Source organism: Ahaetulla prasina, chromosome 3 (assembly GCF_028640845.1).
Source record: "Ahaetulla prasina isolate Xishuangbanna chromosome 3, ASM2864084v1, whole genome shotgun sequence".
Taxonomy (NCBI): domain Eukaryota; kingdom Metazoa; phylum Chordata; class Lepidosauria; order Squamata; family Colubridae; genus Ahaetulla; species Ahaetulla prasina.
In genome coordinates, this window is record NC_080541.1 from 122656750 (window position 1) to 122673882 (window position 17133).

At 38.1% G+C, this 17133-nt stretch overlaps 1 protein-coding gene across 1 annotated transcript in view; it reads left to right on the forward strand.

Moving 5' to 3' along the window:
* BRINP2 (BMP/retinoic acid inducible neural specific 2) overlaps positions 1–17133 on the forward strand; it is a 157733-nt gene that overhangs the window by 60998 nt on the left and 79602 nt on the right. Inside the window, exon 2 of the mRNA XM_058178502.1 lies at positions 15309–15644. Coding sequence (XP_058034485.1) covers positions 15379–15644 — 266 coding nt within the window. The 5' untranslated portion in view covers positions 15309–15378. The remainder of the gene's footprint in view (positions 1–15308; positions 15645–17133) is intronic.

The following is a 17133-nucleotide window of genomic DNA, read 5'->3' on the forward strand; positions in this document are numbered from 1 at the left end:
GAAGCTATAATAGACTTTCTATGGGTTAAATACAATAATGGATTGTTAACAGTGGATTTTGAAGTTTGCTTCATCTGTTAACTGCTTTATATATAGTAGATAGATGATAGGTCAAACTAGTTGCAAATATATATAGAAGTTTATAAATTTTGGACTTGCTTCACAAGGGTGGGGGGAACTAACGTTGCGATATATTTATCAGTATTCAACTTCTGGTAGGAGAGTTAACATATGTATGTGTTTTTCTCTTTTGTCCCTTTTAATGTACTTTTTCAATGTTCTGTTTATTTTTTGTCTTGTTTTTGTAAAATTTCTCTCTTTTTTTAGCTTATATTTTAATTTTTGGAATAAAAATAAAAAATACGGCTAAAAAAAGAAGGAAGCCATGCGTAAGTAAAGGCAGAGGAACGCTGATGTTTTTCTCATGGAAGTGGTGATTGCAGTGGGGAAGCCCTGCTCCTTTGCTCCTCTTGCCAGCAGCATTTCACCACAAGGTTGCTACATCATCTGCCAGCCTAAGATTTTATCCGTGTGCCTTTTTTCAAGTTGGGTGACCTGCTAAAGTCATGACTGCCATGATGAAACCTGAAAGCAAAGACATAAAACTGGAGAACCCACCCCCACAAACATATGTAGGTAGCAGTTCAGCATCCAGGTCTCTTAAAAATAGTGCAGAATAAACTGAAAATGATTACAAAGTGAGTCAATTAAATAAATTGACAAAGGAATGAATAATGAATCATAAATGAATAAATTAGGTTTATCTAACTACAGCAGATATGGGGGGGGTGTCTTAACAATCAAGGTGTAATCCTAATAATCTAGGCTTTCGCTAAGAAATCTACTGGTTTTGTTGCCACCATCAAACCTTTTCCTGATTTGCAAATGCTTTCGGGTTTTCTGCTTTATTTCTTTTTATTATGTTTGGATAAGAACTTAAGTTGACTTATATTATAGAACTTTAGAAGAGTTGGTTCTCTTAAGATTAGAATTTAAGCCAACATCTTTATTCTCTTAAATCTCACAGCAAGATGTAATGTTGTTTGTATGTATTGCATAAACATTTGTAGGCTACCCATCTTTATTTTAATTGGCAGTAAGGGTTTTATTCAAGCCTGGAACAGGATATCAACTCCATAGGAAGGTCAAAATTGCTGTTATTGAGATGGGCTACAATCACAGAATCTTACAAGTCTCCATGTCCTGCACTTCTTCCTCTGCCCTGTAATTCTGTGAATACCAGGGTGGGGGAGGTGTCTTCCTAAGCCACTTCTGAATATTATTTTGATTCTCCAGACTTAAAAAATCTTTCTATCCCTTTTTGCCTAGATAATGGTTCTTGCATATTACCATCAAGGTAATTTTCCCTACTCCCTACAGTCCCTCCCCCCCTTCCTCCTGAAATATGAACAGGGAGGAGAATCCCTTATTAGCATACAATGATTAGCATTTCTAGTAACCAGTCACCAAGGAAAAGAAACCAGATTCTAATTAGGGAAGAGAACAGTTTAAATTTTCAAAATGGCTAACCCCAAGAGGTGGATTCATTTCATGTTTCTCCTAATTTCAAAGGAAACCGTAAAATTTGAATTGTTCTGTGGTTTTTTTCAATACTGTACATCAATTGTCAAAACAGGTATTGTCTGAAGCAAAAATAACATTCTGGGTAAAACAGTCATCTTAATCACAGAAATTCTCCCCAACAGTGACATTTGTACTTTGTCCTATCCTAACATATCTTTTTAAAACTTCATTCCATGTCTAACATAGTTTTTGAAATAATATACAATTCATATTTGTCATGGCTGACAAACCATACTCAACTTGTAGTCCTTAATAGCACTATATCTACATGGAGGGAAGTAAAGCAGTGGGTTATCCCAAGGTTCTGTTTTAGGCCCTGTACTCTTTAATATCTTTGTAAATGACCTAGATGAGGAAATAGAAAGAGAACTCATCAAATTTGCAGATGACACTGGCTGTCAGCCCTGGAGGCCGTTTTTTTTCTTTGGGTCTTCAGGGCTGCCACATTTAGAGGATGGGCATGCTGTGAGAACTGGGTGGGGAGGGGGGGTGTTTGGATAACGATGGGGTGAAATGTATAGCCATAACAACAACATTCTTTCACTGGGAGTCAAGGATGTTCAGCCTGCACCCAGAGAGGCGTGACTGGGAAACTACTCCAGTTAGGATGGTGACTTGATTGGACCATGTGATGGAAGGGCCTTTGACTTTCCTTTGGGTGGGGAAAATCCAGGATGCTTCAGATTCAGGTTTTCCCAGATATGCCAATATGACATCTCTAATAAAATGGAACTTTGTGGAAATGCCTGCCTTGGAGTCTTACTTGCTTGGGGGTGTTACTTGGAACCTGACATTGGCCGGAATAGTCAACACCCCAGATGATAGGCTCAAGATCCAGATGGACCTTAACAGACTTGAACAGTGGGCCCTATCTAAGAAAATGAAATTCAGTGTAGCTGTAAAATAAGATTTTATACTTCAGCAAGAAAAACCAATTTTACGGGTAAAGACTAGGTGAAACTACTAGTAACTGTGAGAGGGATCTTGGAGTCCTAGTGGACAATCATTTAGATATGAGTCAGCAGTGCAGCAGCAGCCAAAAGATCTAATGCAATTCTAGGCTACGTTAATAGAGGGACAGAATCAGGATCACATGAAGTATTAGTACTACTTTACAAAGTCTTGGTAAGACCACACTTGGAATATTGCATCCAGTTTTGGTCACCACAATATAAAGAAGATGTTGAGACTCTGGAAAGATGATTGGGGGCTGGGGGCTAAAACTATGAAGAAAGATTGCAGAAATTGAGTATGTCTTACCTAGTGAAAAGAAGGATTAGAGGAGACATGATAGCAGTGTTCCAGTATTCCCCCTCATCTTTGTGGATTGCCACAAAGATGAGGGGGTCAACCTATTTTCCAAAGCACCAGAAGGCAAGGCAAGAAATGATAAATGGAAACTAACCAAGGAGAGAAGCAACCTAGATGCCGGGTACTTACCGGCACTTACTTAAGATCCCGGGTACTTACAGGACCGCCTGCTGTTACCCTATGCCTCCCACCGACCCGTACGCTCTCACAGAGAGGGCCTTCTCAGGGTGCTGTCCGCCAGACAATGTCGGCTGGCGGCCCCCAGGGGCAGGGCCTTCTCTGTGGGAGCTCCTACCCTTTGGAACGAACTTCCCCCTGGTTTACGTCAAGTGCCTGATCTTCGGACTTTTTGCCGTGAGCTGAAAACACATCTATTTATTCAAGCGGGACTGGCCTAATTAAATTTTAATCCGGGGTTATTTATATTTTTAGGGTTTTTTAAACTATTTTAAATGTTTTAAATTTTTTAAATTTTTGGCCATTTTGTAATATGTTTGTTTTAGTCTTGTTTTAATTTATATATTGCGCTTTTTTATTTGGCTGTACACCGCCCTGAGTCCTTCGGGAGAAGGGCAGTATAAAAATCGAATAAATAAATAAATAAATAAATAAATAAATAAATAGATCTAAGGAGAAATTTCCTAACAGTGAGAACAATTAATCAGTAGAATGGCTTGCCTTCAGAAGTTGTGTGTGCTCCAAAACTGGAGGCTTTCAAATAGAGACTGCCTGAAATGATATAGAATATCCTGCTCAAGCAGGGAGTTGGACTAGAAGACCTCCAAGGTCCATTCCAACCCTGTTATTCTATGTTCTGTGGTTATACCCAAATATCTTATTTCCTGCTCAATCTTGAAACATGTTTTATTCATCAGTTCTTATAGCTTTTTAGTCTTGTAACTTCATATTTTATGTTAGCATCTTCATCTTCTGTTTATTAATCTTGAAGCCTGCTAATCTTCCAAGTTCTTTTAATTTACTTATTAAAAGTTCAATTTCCTTTAAAGGGTCTGCTGAAATAAAAATCAAATAATCTGCAAAAGCTCTTAACTTATATGACTTTTTTACTTTTATGCCTATGATCCTCTCATCATGTCTTATATCTCTATTTAATATTCCAAGAACTAAAATATAAAAGGAGACAGTTATTTCTTTTTTATCTAGTTAAATCTCCATCACTAATTATTTGTGCTGTCTGTGAAGTATAAATTGATGTCATTCATTTTACAGAATTCTTTCCAAAATTCATATCTTCCAAAACCTTTAAACAAGACAGTCCAGTTCAAATTGTCAAAAGACTTCTCTGCATTTAAAAACATCAATGTGGCTTGTTTTTCCATTATTTGTCCAAATATTTCACAATATTGAACACTTTTCTAACATTATCTTTTTAACTGGCTTTTTGGATAAAATCCCACATTGTTCCTCATGAACAAATTCTAGCAAAATTATTTTCAATCTTTCAACTAAAATCATGATAAATAATCTATAGCTGTTATTCTAAAATGATATTGGGCTGGAATTTCTTCCTGACATTGCATCTTGTCCCTCTTTAGGTATTAATGTTATATTGGCCTTTTTCCAAGTCTCTGGTATGCTTCTACTCTGTAGAGTTTATCTTACATTGTAATGGTTGTAAAAGTTCATCTTCAAAACATTTATAATATAAACCCAATAGCCTCAGGCTTCTTTCCTGATTTACTCTTTTCAATTGCTTCTAAGACTTCACTTATTGTTATATGCCCATTCATAATATCTTTATCTATAATCATTGGAAGATTTTGTTTTTAATATATGAATTTGTTTCTCCAATAGAAAATCATAACCTTTATACAATTTACAATCATATTAATACTTTTTTGTGCATAGACACATTGTCCATAAGTGTTAAATCTGCCATCTTCAGCTTAGCATTTTGCTGGCATATTGTCAAAAATTGTTAGTGACAAAGTCTAACTATCCACTAAATACTTGAAGTCCAGACAAACTTTAAAAAAGATGGGTCCAAAATATGTTGGCCCTTTCCCCATAAAAACAGTCATAACTCCATAAGCATTTAGCTTGAACTGCCTAAACTCTCAGACGCGTTCACCCAGTATTCCATTGCACTCTGCTAAAGCCAGCAACCACCTCTCCTCTATGTCTGGCAATTAAACCACCCCCCAATCGCATCATGACTGAGGGGGAGCAACATTTTGAGGTCAAAGACATTTTAGATTCACACACACTGTGGAAAAATCCAATATCTTGTGGCGTGGAAAGACTTTCCACTTTCCGTGACAGAATGGGTGGATTCACAACACATAAGAGGCTCCAAATTCCTCAAAAAGTTCCACAAACAATACTTTATTTATTTATTTGTCACACAGTATATATAAGCATAAGCATGAAATAATTATACAATATATAAGTATATATATACCCGGACAAACCTCATTGAACATCAATTAATTTGGCATTTGTGTTTGTTTTCTCTCCCCTCCCCCTATTCCTTCCTCTCCAGGACTGATGTCTCTGAAAAGGAGGGCAGAATTTCAGATCTGCCATCTTCAGCTTAGCACTTTGCTGGCATCCTGTCATAGCTTGTTAGGGGTGAGGGAGAGAAAGTAGGCAATTGGCACGCAGAGGGTAGAGATGAGCAAGGCCAGGTGGGTCAACTTGTCTTTCATTCAGGGTAGTGGTAAACATTTTTGATGCAAACAGCATTAAGCTCATGATAGTCAACTCATAGACGCAGGGTTCCTTCCTTCTTTAGTGACATTGTATCTCCCTCTTGTAATTTTAATTTCAATTTCTTTTCTCTTTCTCTTTGCAATTTATAAGACAGCCATTTCCCTGGTTTATACACAAATCAAAATTTCTTTGCTTTCCATCGTTCAATTTTATTTCCATTTCTCTTATTGTTTACATAGATAACTGTTCCATAAAATCTTAATTTGTTGGGGAATACTTGTATTCCCTGGGGAGTTCTTTAATTATTCTTCTTTTTATTTCATCTGAAATATTTTGTATTTTCTCTTGCGTCTTCCTCTTAATTTCAGAATTTTGTTGTATCAGGTAGTTTCTAATAAAAGCTTCATTTGCATTACAAACCATTGTCAAATTCTTTTAATTTCTTTTTAAAATCCTTAACAACTTCTTCTTTCTGTAGCAATGCTTCCTTTAATCTCCATCTGAGAGATCTAGATTTTCTTGTATTAAACCAGGCTCACAGAAAAAAGTAAGCCTTAGTATTTGAAAAGCTCAACTCATTTTTTTAATTGTAAGAAAGCAGTCCTTGGTTTAATAATGATCAAGGTAGGTTGACCTTTCTCAATAAATTGAACTTTTTTATATAGTTCATTTTCTGTTTAGAGGGATGGTAGAGGTTGTAGGTCATATGTGATGAAATACAATAGACTAAAATCTTTCTTTTAATGAAAACTGAAAGCATTCTTTCTTTCTTGAGCACCTAGGAACAATTCCCAGCTAATTTGCTTCTCTTCCCAGCTTGAGATCCTTGAGTTTAAAATGTTTTCTTGAAATGCGTGCTTGTTTAATCTCTGCTTTGGGCCTAAGAATATATTAAGATACTTATTCTTCCTAACCTCTGTGGCAGTATCCTGTTCCATGTTTTAATTTGCACCAATTTATTTGGAAAGATACTTTCCATTTATTTTTTTCTTTTTATATAACTTTTTATACCATATTTAAACTATCAGTGTTCAAAATATAACTTTACATAATATAGTATGATATACATTAGAAACATTTTTTAAAAAATTAGCTGCAGCATAAGTACATGAAAATAGTTCAATGAACTGGTTTAAATGACTTGGACAAAATATAAAATTCTTAATTGTCACCTAAAAGAATTTTATTTCTATATTGCCTTTATGGGCAAAAAACCCTTCCAAAATTTCATGCTCTCTCTCTCTTGCTCACACACAAACTAAATATTAATTAAAAAAAATATTACTGAAACAAAATTAACAACAGCAAGGCCAATATAACACAAAAGGAGAAAGTCCTTCCCAGAGTAAAATTAATCCAACTGTGGCTGACTAGAGAAGCAAAAGTTGTTTTTCAAAAATAAAAAGCTTTGAATGAGTAATTGGATGGATGGATGGATGGATGGATGGATGGATGGATCAACTGATATTTGGGACAATATAGGATTAGCAGAAGTTCAACAAAAGGAAAACATGATCTTATTTTTGTCCTTGTGTGCTCCATCTGGGAGGCCTGTCTTGAAAATTAAGTATTGTCTGGCCTTTTCAGTATCTAATAAACTTCCTCTTCCTGAGCAGCTTTTCTGTAAAGTGCAGCTCTTCCCTAATAAGTGCTAACCACAAGGTTTCAAGCTCAACTTTGTGATCTTAATTAGTTAATTAGTAGTACCCCCTGCTGGTTTGCACTGTGCTCTGAAATTGACAATGCCTGTCAGCTGGATCAGATGTCTTATCTTCCTGTGGTTCTTACCCAAGCCAAACATTCAGTAGAATACCAGATGGTCAGTTGAGGTAAAAGAACATTTATTCAGCCCAAGATGATCAAGTAGTATTGGTTGATGACTGCAATGGACTGTTCCTCTCTCCCTTCTTACAGGTTTTTAGTTTAAAGATTTAGCCCAGCATTATCAATAGAATGGAAAGTGGTAGCTTATTACAATCGTTTCTGATCTCTTGGCATGAAATTGTCCTGCCGTGCTATCCTTCCTTCCTTTCATGTTCTGTTAAAATAGACATTTCCTTATCAGATCACAAAGTGCTCAATAGGGCCACTACAGAACAGTAGCGTCTTGTTTTAACTCAGCAGTCTTTACAGGGGAATAAGAATAAAACAGAGATCACTGCAGAGTCTGTCAAAAACATAAAGATAAAAGCCAGACTGTGTAATCAAAACTCCAGTCTTTTTATGCATGAAAAAGATGAGACTACATTCACATAGTGTGACTACCATATTTGTTTTTGATCCCCCAACCCCTATAGATGCCCTTGGGGGAATGGTAGCCCTTCAAACAGATGTAGTATCTAGAATAGGAAGCAATCAGTTCTGAAAATCATTGTCATGTTAGTTCATCAAAATAAATAGCTATCCAAGTAGTTAATAGTTAGAAATTACTATCTTTAAGAGGCTGGGTTATGTCAACGAAGATTTTTTAAAAACCTCAGACTTTCGGTGTCATGGCCTCATTGAATTTCAAACAGTATTTGAGTTTTCTCATCAACTTAATGTCACTTAGGAATATGCTTTAAATAACTGAAGTTCAATTAGACCTCTTGAGAAATGCAGGACTTTTGGAATGTAAGATAATAAACAAAACTGTCCATGTAGAGAATTCCTTTTAATCTGTGCAGCATTTTGGGGTAATAAATGATTGGAAAAATTGTTCCTGATTCAAGAACTTATTATTTAGCATATGATGACAACATGACAGAATTGAAGTAAACTTACATACACAGCCCACATAATTATAAGTAAAACTTCTATGGGGCTATGGCAGTGGCCTCATAACTGGATGTCCAATTCAGCTATCCAGGCAATGATCGCCTCTGGCTTTGCTTCATGCAGATCTTCAAGGGAACCAGAGAATGCAGATCATGGGCAATCTTGCACAATATGTTTAATACATTGCATATCAGCATCACAATTGCAACAAGAGGAATCTTTCCATCCCCACTGACACAGGACAGAGGCACTTCTTCCAGTATCCCACCTAATTCTGTTCAATTTTGACCGGACAAAGCGAGGCAGGTCAAAATCATATGGTTTGATAGAGGGATCACTAATGGTCAGATCTCAAGAAGATACCTGAACTGAAACTATAATAATATAATAGATGATATAATAAGGAACTGATTTCCTTCCTAGATGGTAAAAATATGCTTAGAAAGATTTGTTTTTCATTTAATTTTCCCCTCTGCCTTGCTGATATGGTACCCAATAAGATAATTAAAACAATTTTTAATTAAAGGCATCACTTACAATCCTAAGCTCACTGGTCTTACTTCTTAAAACTGGGTTGATGCAATACCATCTTATGCCGGTTCTCACTGATATGAAAAGGTAAATGTACACGTAAAAAAGTGATAAATTTTCCTCATAAACCAAAGTTATGCATCTCAGGTTCTATTAAAAAGAAGCTATACAAATTAAAGTCTTCGTTAAGCTCCAATATGTGTTTCCAATATAAGTAGAGCTAAGCAAAACCTCATAGCAATAGGAGTTAGACTTATATACTGCCCTACAGTGTTTTACAGCACACTCTGGGTGGTTTACAATGTCAGCATATTGCCCCCAACAATCTGAGTCCTTATTTTACCAACCTCAGAAGAATGGAAGGCTGAGTCAACCTTAAGCAGTCAGGATCAAACTCCTGGCAGTGAGCAGAGTTAGCCTGCAATATAGCATTCTAACTACTGTGTTTCTCCCAAAATAAGACCCGGTCTTATTTTCTTTTGGGCCCCAAAATAAGCACTAGGTCTTATGTCTGGGAGATGTTTTACCCACTTATCTTAAGACCATAGCAGCTAGGCCTCCCATGCCCTGACACCTGTCACTCTGCTGCTTGAATTCTGCGACCGCTTGGTCTATTGTGCCAGTGTCACCACTCATAGCAGGAGGCTGAATGACACATGGTGCCAATGCTGCCGTTCATGGAAGGAGGCTGCATGGCATGTGGTGCCGTTGCACACGTGAGCGGTGGCACAGGCACAATGTGCCACCCAGCCTGCTGCAAGCATGATGAGGCACAGGGTGCCCTGTTGCAAGTGGCAGCACTGGAGCAACGTGCCACATGGTGTCCTGTTGCAAGTGGCAGCACCGGTGTGATGCACCATGTGGCATCCAGCTGCAAGCTGCCACAAGTGGCTGCAGAAGAAGTCAGGCAGTGGCACAACAGGTGTCAGGGCGCGGGAGGCTGTTGTGACCCAGACCCGAGTAGGTAGCAACAAACGCAGTCCTTAAAAAAATACACTTTATTCAAACAGCTGGGAATTAGTTCATTCTCAGCATCGTGTAACTCGAAATAAAATAAAACAAAGGCTTCACCAACAAACAAACATTCTTCGGTTATCACAAACCTGAGTTCAGTATGGATAACTGCCAAGGTCCTTTCTGATAAATGTCCAGAGCAGAGAACAGAGCAAGAACGCAGCTGCAACGTTGCTTTCCGGCAAACTGAGACACCGGTGCTGGTCGTCTTTTAAACCTTATGGTCAATCACCTCTTGGCCCTACTCCCGAGGTGACCTCTCTGTTTGAGCTGCTCTTGCCTCTTGGCAGCTCTTCTCATGCGGGCATTAGGAACGGGCTCATCACAGTCTGATTCCATTGACAGCTCTGCAGGCTGCTGACGGATCACGACAGAGGCCTGGCTGAGGTGGTCCTAAGGTAAGCAGATGCAGGGCTCATAGGGCAGCTCCACCCCCGCTTGATTTTTACACATGTACCTTGCCCCACCTCGAACAACCAGACGGTGGGATGGAGTGGCGGGGTCTTAACTAGGGCTTATTTTGGGGGTAGAATTTATATTAGGTGCACATGTAAAAATCAAGCTAGGGCTTATTTTTGGGATATTTTCGGGGAAACAAGGTATTGCACCACCAGGGCTCCATATTTCTGCTGCCCCTGAATACCTGGAAAGTCCAGAGCACAATCCTGTCAAGAATGTGGCTTGGCCTAACCATGTGACATCCAATCCCTGTCTGATCTATTCCAGCTTTTTTAAACTCTTCTGTCTGGCCAAAACTGGGACAAGATGATATTTTGACTTTAGCTATACTATATGAAATGCTATTATCAAGTTATCATGAACCAGTTAGATTACACTCCTGCGTTCAAGCAAATTGAACTCATAGCAATTCAGGCTTTAAATATAGGGTAGTCCCTGAGTTAAGGTTATGTTGTGTTCCTAACTCTGTCTTCAAACCAATCCTGTATATATGTTGGAACCTGTACCTATGGACAGGCTGCCTATTGCTAGAGGTGGCAGATGGTGTTCACCTACCATGGGCCAGCAAGCCACTGGGGCCAGGTTGTGCTTTCAGAAGCTACTAAAAACCACTGAAAATAGACAGCATATTAAAAATACATAGCTCCAACTGTCCCTGAAGGTATGGCACAGTTTCAGCAGTTTGTCGGCTTGGCAAGGGGGAGCAGTAGCCATCATTTTTGGTAATTGGCAGTCCATTTGTATCTAGCGGTTGTTCTTAAGTTGGACATTCTTAATCTGGAGACTGCCTTTATAAGAATCACTGCTTTAATTTGATTCAAATAGGTACAGATGTGAATGGTAAGCACATTGTTCGCATATTCTTAAAGTGGCTATATTCTGCAGAGCAAAGGCAGAAATACACCACATTATAATAAGAGGATCTAGTTATAATTAGAGTATGAACAAGTTTGGTAACTTCATACTTCCTTTGGAAGAGTATTAAAAAATCAGCCTGCTACACTCCTTTTTTTAAAATTTATAAACCGTAGAACATAATATATCGTACAATTCTACCAACCCTGATTATTGATTTTTTTTAAAAAGGTGGGTCTTTCAAGTAGCAGTGAGTAACTTCTTAAAGAATGATATCACAGTGCCATAGGGAAAATTACCACCTACACAATTCTGATCTTTGGAGGTATAGATGTATTCATGCATCTGAATATCTTTTCCAAGATCACCATAGCTATTGTACTAAGCGCTAATCTGCATTGTATTTCTTCACTGCTAGTTTCTTTACTCTTGATGGTTGATCTTAAAAGGCAGAAGCTCTCTACCAGAATTCAGTATCTTCATTGTCAGTTCTAAGATGGTTACTATACTTGTTCTTTTTAGTCTGGATCGTCTTTAGTCTCATTTTTTTCTTTTTAGTGTGCATGTGCTCCTTGACTTTCATTCCTCATCTTGCAGTTCGTTTGCATTTACAGCTATCAAACTACCCCACTGCATGAGAGGAAACCATTGAGCTAGTTCAGGAAAGGGGGAGCCCAGGAATAGCAGCTAATCAGAACTCGAGACTGAGAAACATGGGCTGCATGTTCAAGCCCCATCATAGAAAATATGGGAATTCAAATCTACTGATCTCTATATGCCCACTGAAGAAAGCTGTCAGTGACAAAAGAAGATGCTTTCAGACTTTATTCCACATTATAGGTACCATAGTGCACTATCATAGAGCTTCTGCCTACTAAACAACAATAGCAGACAAAGTGTAGGCATAGCATAATACCTTTGCCTTCTGACCCTCTCTAGTTGTTAGATACCTTCTCCAACTCCAGGGACCTCATTTCTGAATCCAGGACAGACATTCTTGCCAAAACTCTCCCACAGGCACATTTCAGCTAATCAGGAAAAGTGTTGTATGGATTAATAGGTCTCTGACACCCTTCGTCTCAACATCTCTGTGACAAAGTTCCTCACTACTGTATTTCCAGGAAGCAGGTCAGCAAGCCTGTCTTCCCTTCCCCTCAGCTGAAGCTTCATAGTTCACCCCAAGCCCCAGGAAATCATCAGTGAAAGCAATATTATCTTCCTGCAGCCTTCTCTAACTTGCAATTTTCAGAATGCTAAATCTGGCATGACTTGTGGAATTATTTAAAAGGCATCAGATTGGGGAAACGTGTTCTGAAATGAGAGAAAGGGGAAACAACCTTATAATTCTTTGCCAGGGCAGAAATAAACACATGAATGTTTTATGGTATTTATTGGATAGCTTCAGAGAGGAGTGGGCTGGGAGATAAAAATAGAAACTTGTGCTTTGAGAACAAAAATGAATCCATCCTAGATTTGGAAATGAAGATCTCAGGAACTAGCAGTTCAAATACCATATTGTCTGAGACAATGTTTACCTAGGAAACAAAACTGTCATTCTTAAATCTTTTAAGTAATTTACCTGCTTATTTTAGTTCTGAATTTGGAAGTATGTGGTACATTTTTAGGAACTTGTTTATACTGTGTTTGTATTGCCTGTCTTGGATTTAATTTATTTTGGTTGTTTAGGTGCTTTGGCAAAAAGGACTGTCCATTTTGACAAATTATTCCCACTTTTGTCATTCAACATTTCATTTACTCAGCAACAGATACTTACAAATGAAATAGGATGTATAATGCTGAAACTGAGTTGACAATATTTATTTTAAACGTTTTTGGAGAGGGAAAAGGGACAGGGCAGATAATATCCTTTCTGAATTAAATGGGATATATTTCAATGACAGATACCAGATAGGCATACAGAAGATGGTCCATATAAGATGACATAACCTATGATGGGGAATTAATTTTTTCATAAATTTAGGTGAGATATGCAATATGAATGAGATAAAATTGTTTAGTGATAAATCTGAATGATGAGCATTCAGGTGATTTCTACAGGCAGTCTTTGACTTAGAATCGCAATTGAGCCCAAAATTTCTGTTGCTAAGTTAGACAGTTGTTAAATAATTTTGCCCCATTTTATGACCTTTCTTGCCACATTTTTTAAGTGAATCACTGCAGTTGTTAAGTTGTTAACACAGTTGTTAAGTGTTGTGACCCAGGTTCCTGGACCCAGACTCCTGGACTCGGATGATTCAGAAAGTGAGGGAGAAGACCTGGCAAGCCCTGCTTCTCTTGGGCCCTCTCCCTCCCTGGCACCCACTCAAAGGGAGGAGGAGGGGCCGGCAAGGCCTGATTCTCCCGAGCCTTCTTCTGATTTGGCAACGCCCCAAGAACAGTTTTGGAGTGATGCAAGACTGCGCAGACGTGACCGGCGCGCGCAGCAGAGGAAGCGTTGGGACAAAGCCAAGGAATGATGATCATGCAGTGACATCTGCAGAGACTATAAATAGGAGGCGGGACTTCCTGGTTTTTTGTCTTGGACAAAGCAATGAATTTGTGCGGGCAAACTGTATCAATGGAGGGAAGAATATATTCATGAGTAATTCTGGCCTTATCTATAATTTCCTCGTTATCTCCAGAGACTTGGCAGGCCCGTGGGTAGACGTGGCCAGGACATTTATCTATGTAAATAAAGTAGAAGAGAAGGCCTTTGACTGACTCTTTGTTGGGAGTATTGGGGGAGGGAAACAGAACATTAAGTGAATATGGCTTCTCCATTGCCTTTGCTTGTCAGAAGGTTGTAAAAGGTGGTCACCTGACCCCGTGACACTGCAACCGTCATAAATACGAGTCCAATGCCAAGCATCTGAATTTTGATCACATAACCATGGGGATTTTGCAGCAGTTGTAAGTGTGAAAAATGATCATAAGTAACTTTTTTTAGTACCATTGTAACTTCAAATGGTCACTAAATGAACTGCTTAAATTGAGGACTTCTTGTATATTTCTTCTTAATCCCAATATCTATAATATGCTTATGATAATGACATACTTTTTTAGGTCAACTCTAAGTGAAACAGTAATTTTAATTGTTCAAGAAGCTACTGTAACATGTAACTTGGCCAATTGATATTCAGAAGTGATGGCATATTCATATTCACTCGCTATCTGTTTAAACTCTGTTTAAATCTCTATATGTTTAAACACACATAGGAAGTCTTATTCCAAGTTTTTGTATGTTCAACTGAAATGTACAAGTAGCCCTCGATTAACCATAATTCACTTGTGACCATTCAAAGTTACAACGGTACTGAAAAAAAGGACTTATGACCATTCCCACAGTTACGACTTTTGAAGTGTCTCCATGATCATTTGATCAAAATTCAGATGCTTGGCAACTGGTTCATGACCGGTACTGTGTCCCAAGATCATATGATCACCTTTTGTGACTTTCTGACAAGCAAAGTCAATGGAAAAGCCAAATTCACTTAACAACCAGGTCGCTAACTTATTAACTGCAATGATTCACTTAACAACTGTGGTAAGAAAATTCTTAAAATGGGGCAAAACTCATTTAACAAAAGTTTCATTTAACAGCAGAAATTTTGGGCTCAGTTGTGGTCGTAAGTCGAGGACTAACTATACTATATGTTGCAGAAGAAAGTTGTAACACAATCCTACATATTCACTGCAGCTTTCTTTCAGTTACTCAGTTGTAATAATGTATTGATATATTCCAGTTTGCCGTTTGTCTCGCCGTCTATGATTTAACCCTAGACTGATCAAGAAAAAGCAACTTCAACAGCAATACATTTATAACATGTTGAGAAGAAATCACTAATTCGAGAATAGCATGCTGTACTAAATGGACAAATCTTGGTATAAGCTTAAAGTTGCAAACCTGTTAATGACTTGGTTTGCTACACATTTATTACCATGAACCTCAAATGTCAGTGTCTTGGAATGTTTCAGTTTGAAACCATGTTCAGAAACACATCTATACTTTTATTTATTATTTAAATTTTTATACTTCAAGTGTTTGGTTTGATGAACCACAGATTTGCAGTCCTCAGTGCTTCATGTATAATTTATTCCCTTATCCTTGTTTCTTCCTAATGCAGGAAATCCTGAAGGAGTACCAAGAAGGAAAGAGTGGTGAAAGAATGAAGAAGCCAACCGAGCAGGAGAAGCATGAGGTGGCAGCGCGGCACTCGATTTAATGGTCTCCGGCTGATGGTCCCATGGTTGTCCTCAGTCTTGGTCCTGATTCTGGGATTCTGGGGCCCGGCTACAGCTGTTGCAACACCACATGAACAGCATGCCTCAACTGCTTTCTCCAGCCAAGTACCATTGGACTGGTTACTTACTGATCGAGGACCATTCCACCGAGCCCCAGACTACGTTGACTTTATAGAGCGCTATCGGCAGGGTTTCACCACTAGATACAGGATCTATCGGTAAGCCATATAGACAAAACAAAATTTTGCACAAACTATAACACCATCTAATATTCTTTATGTCAAGCTTTCATGGAATAGTGATGCAAAACAGTACAGAATATAGTATAATATTCTGCATTCTGCATTGGCATATGCCAAGCCTTTATATCTATAAGGACCTATAGTAAGGGGCAGTGCGTGGTAGCTGCTAACTCAAGTGGCATATTTGGAACATTCATTAAAGGTGGAACAGTGGAAGCAATCAAATAAAGCCCATAGATGCCAATTCAGTAGGAAGATCTTCTGTAGAAGGACCACCCCAAAAATTGGAAGCCATGATTATTATATCATGCTGCCTCTCTTTATTCAGCAGTCTTTGCCAATCTGGCACTTTCCAAATGTTTTTTTTTTAATTTACATTTATTTACATTTATTTTATTTACATTTATTCTCTGAAGACTCAGGGCGGCTTACATTGTGTAAGGCAATAGTCTCATCCTATTTTGTATATTTATATACAAAGTCAACTTATTGCCCCCCCAACAATCTGGGTCCTCATTTTACCTACCTTATAAAGGATGGAAGACTGAGTCAACCTTGGGCCTGGTGGGACTCAAGCCTGCAGTAATTCCAACTGCAGTGTTGGAACTAAGATTCTTGTCTAGTATGAAAACTTCAGTAGACCATGAATAGAAAGTCTTCATTGACTGAGTTTGTGGGAGGAGAGCATCTTGTTGGATATTCAACTAAAGATGAAAGGTACCTATCTCATGTTAGAGAGATTATTAATCCACTCCTGAAATTGCTTGCATTCCCATTGTATTTGTTTTGCAAGGTTTAATATACATCATTCAAATTCAGCAGCAATTCATGGGAAGAATGGATAGAATGATAACACCATTGGCCTACTTTGTCAATATTGTAGATTATAGCTTTCACTGTTCCCAGCCATCCTGACTGGGGATGTTGGTTAACTGTAGTCCCAAAATCCAGAAAACAATGGATTTTTTCTTCTAGAATGCTGATACTCTTTTTAACCATTCTAAGATTATTCTGAAAGTGTTTTAATTTGATATTGATGGACTTTAATAATAGGAGGGATCAATATAGCCAAATTAAGTTAGGTGGCCCAAAGCCTACAAAAGATTATTCAGTTATCTGCCTGGTAATTAATACCTATGTTGAAAAGAAATAGCATTTGTTCAACAGAACTTAGTCATCTTCAAATCTGATTTACTTTTTGACTGACAATTGATTTTTTTTTCATGTCTACAAAGAAACATTTCCAAACATTTAAAATATGGACTGCTTCCAAATCCACTTAAGTTCTTCCCTTACCACAGCAACAAAGTTGGAAAAAGATTATACAAATGGCACTCACACAGGAGACTGTTCTGTGTAAGGATAACTGTACTGGCTGAAAGATAATGGGAGTTTGTCTAAGACCAACATAATGCTTCGCAAACGTGGCCAGTTTAAGGCCTGTAGACTTCAACTCCCAGAAGTC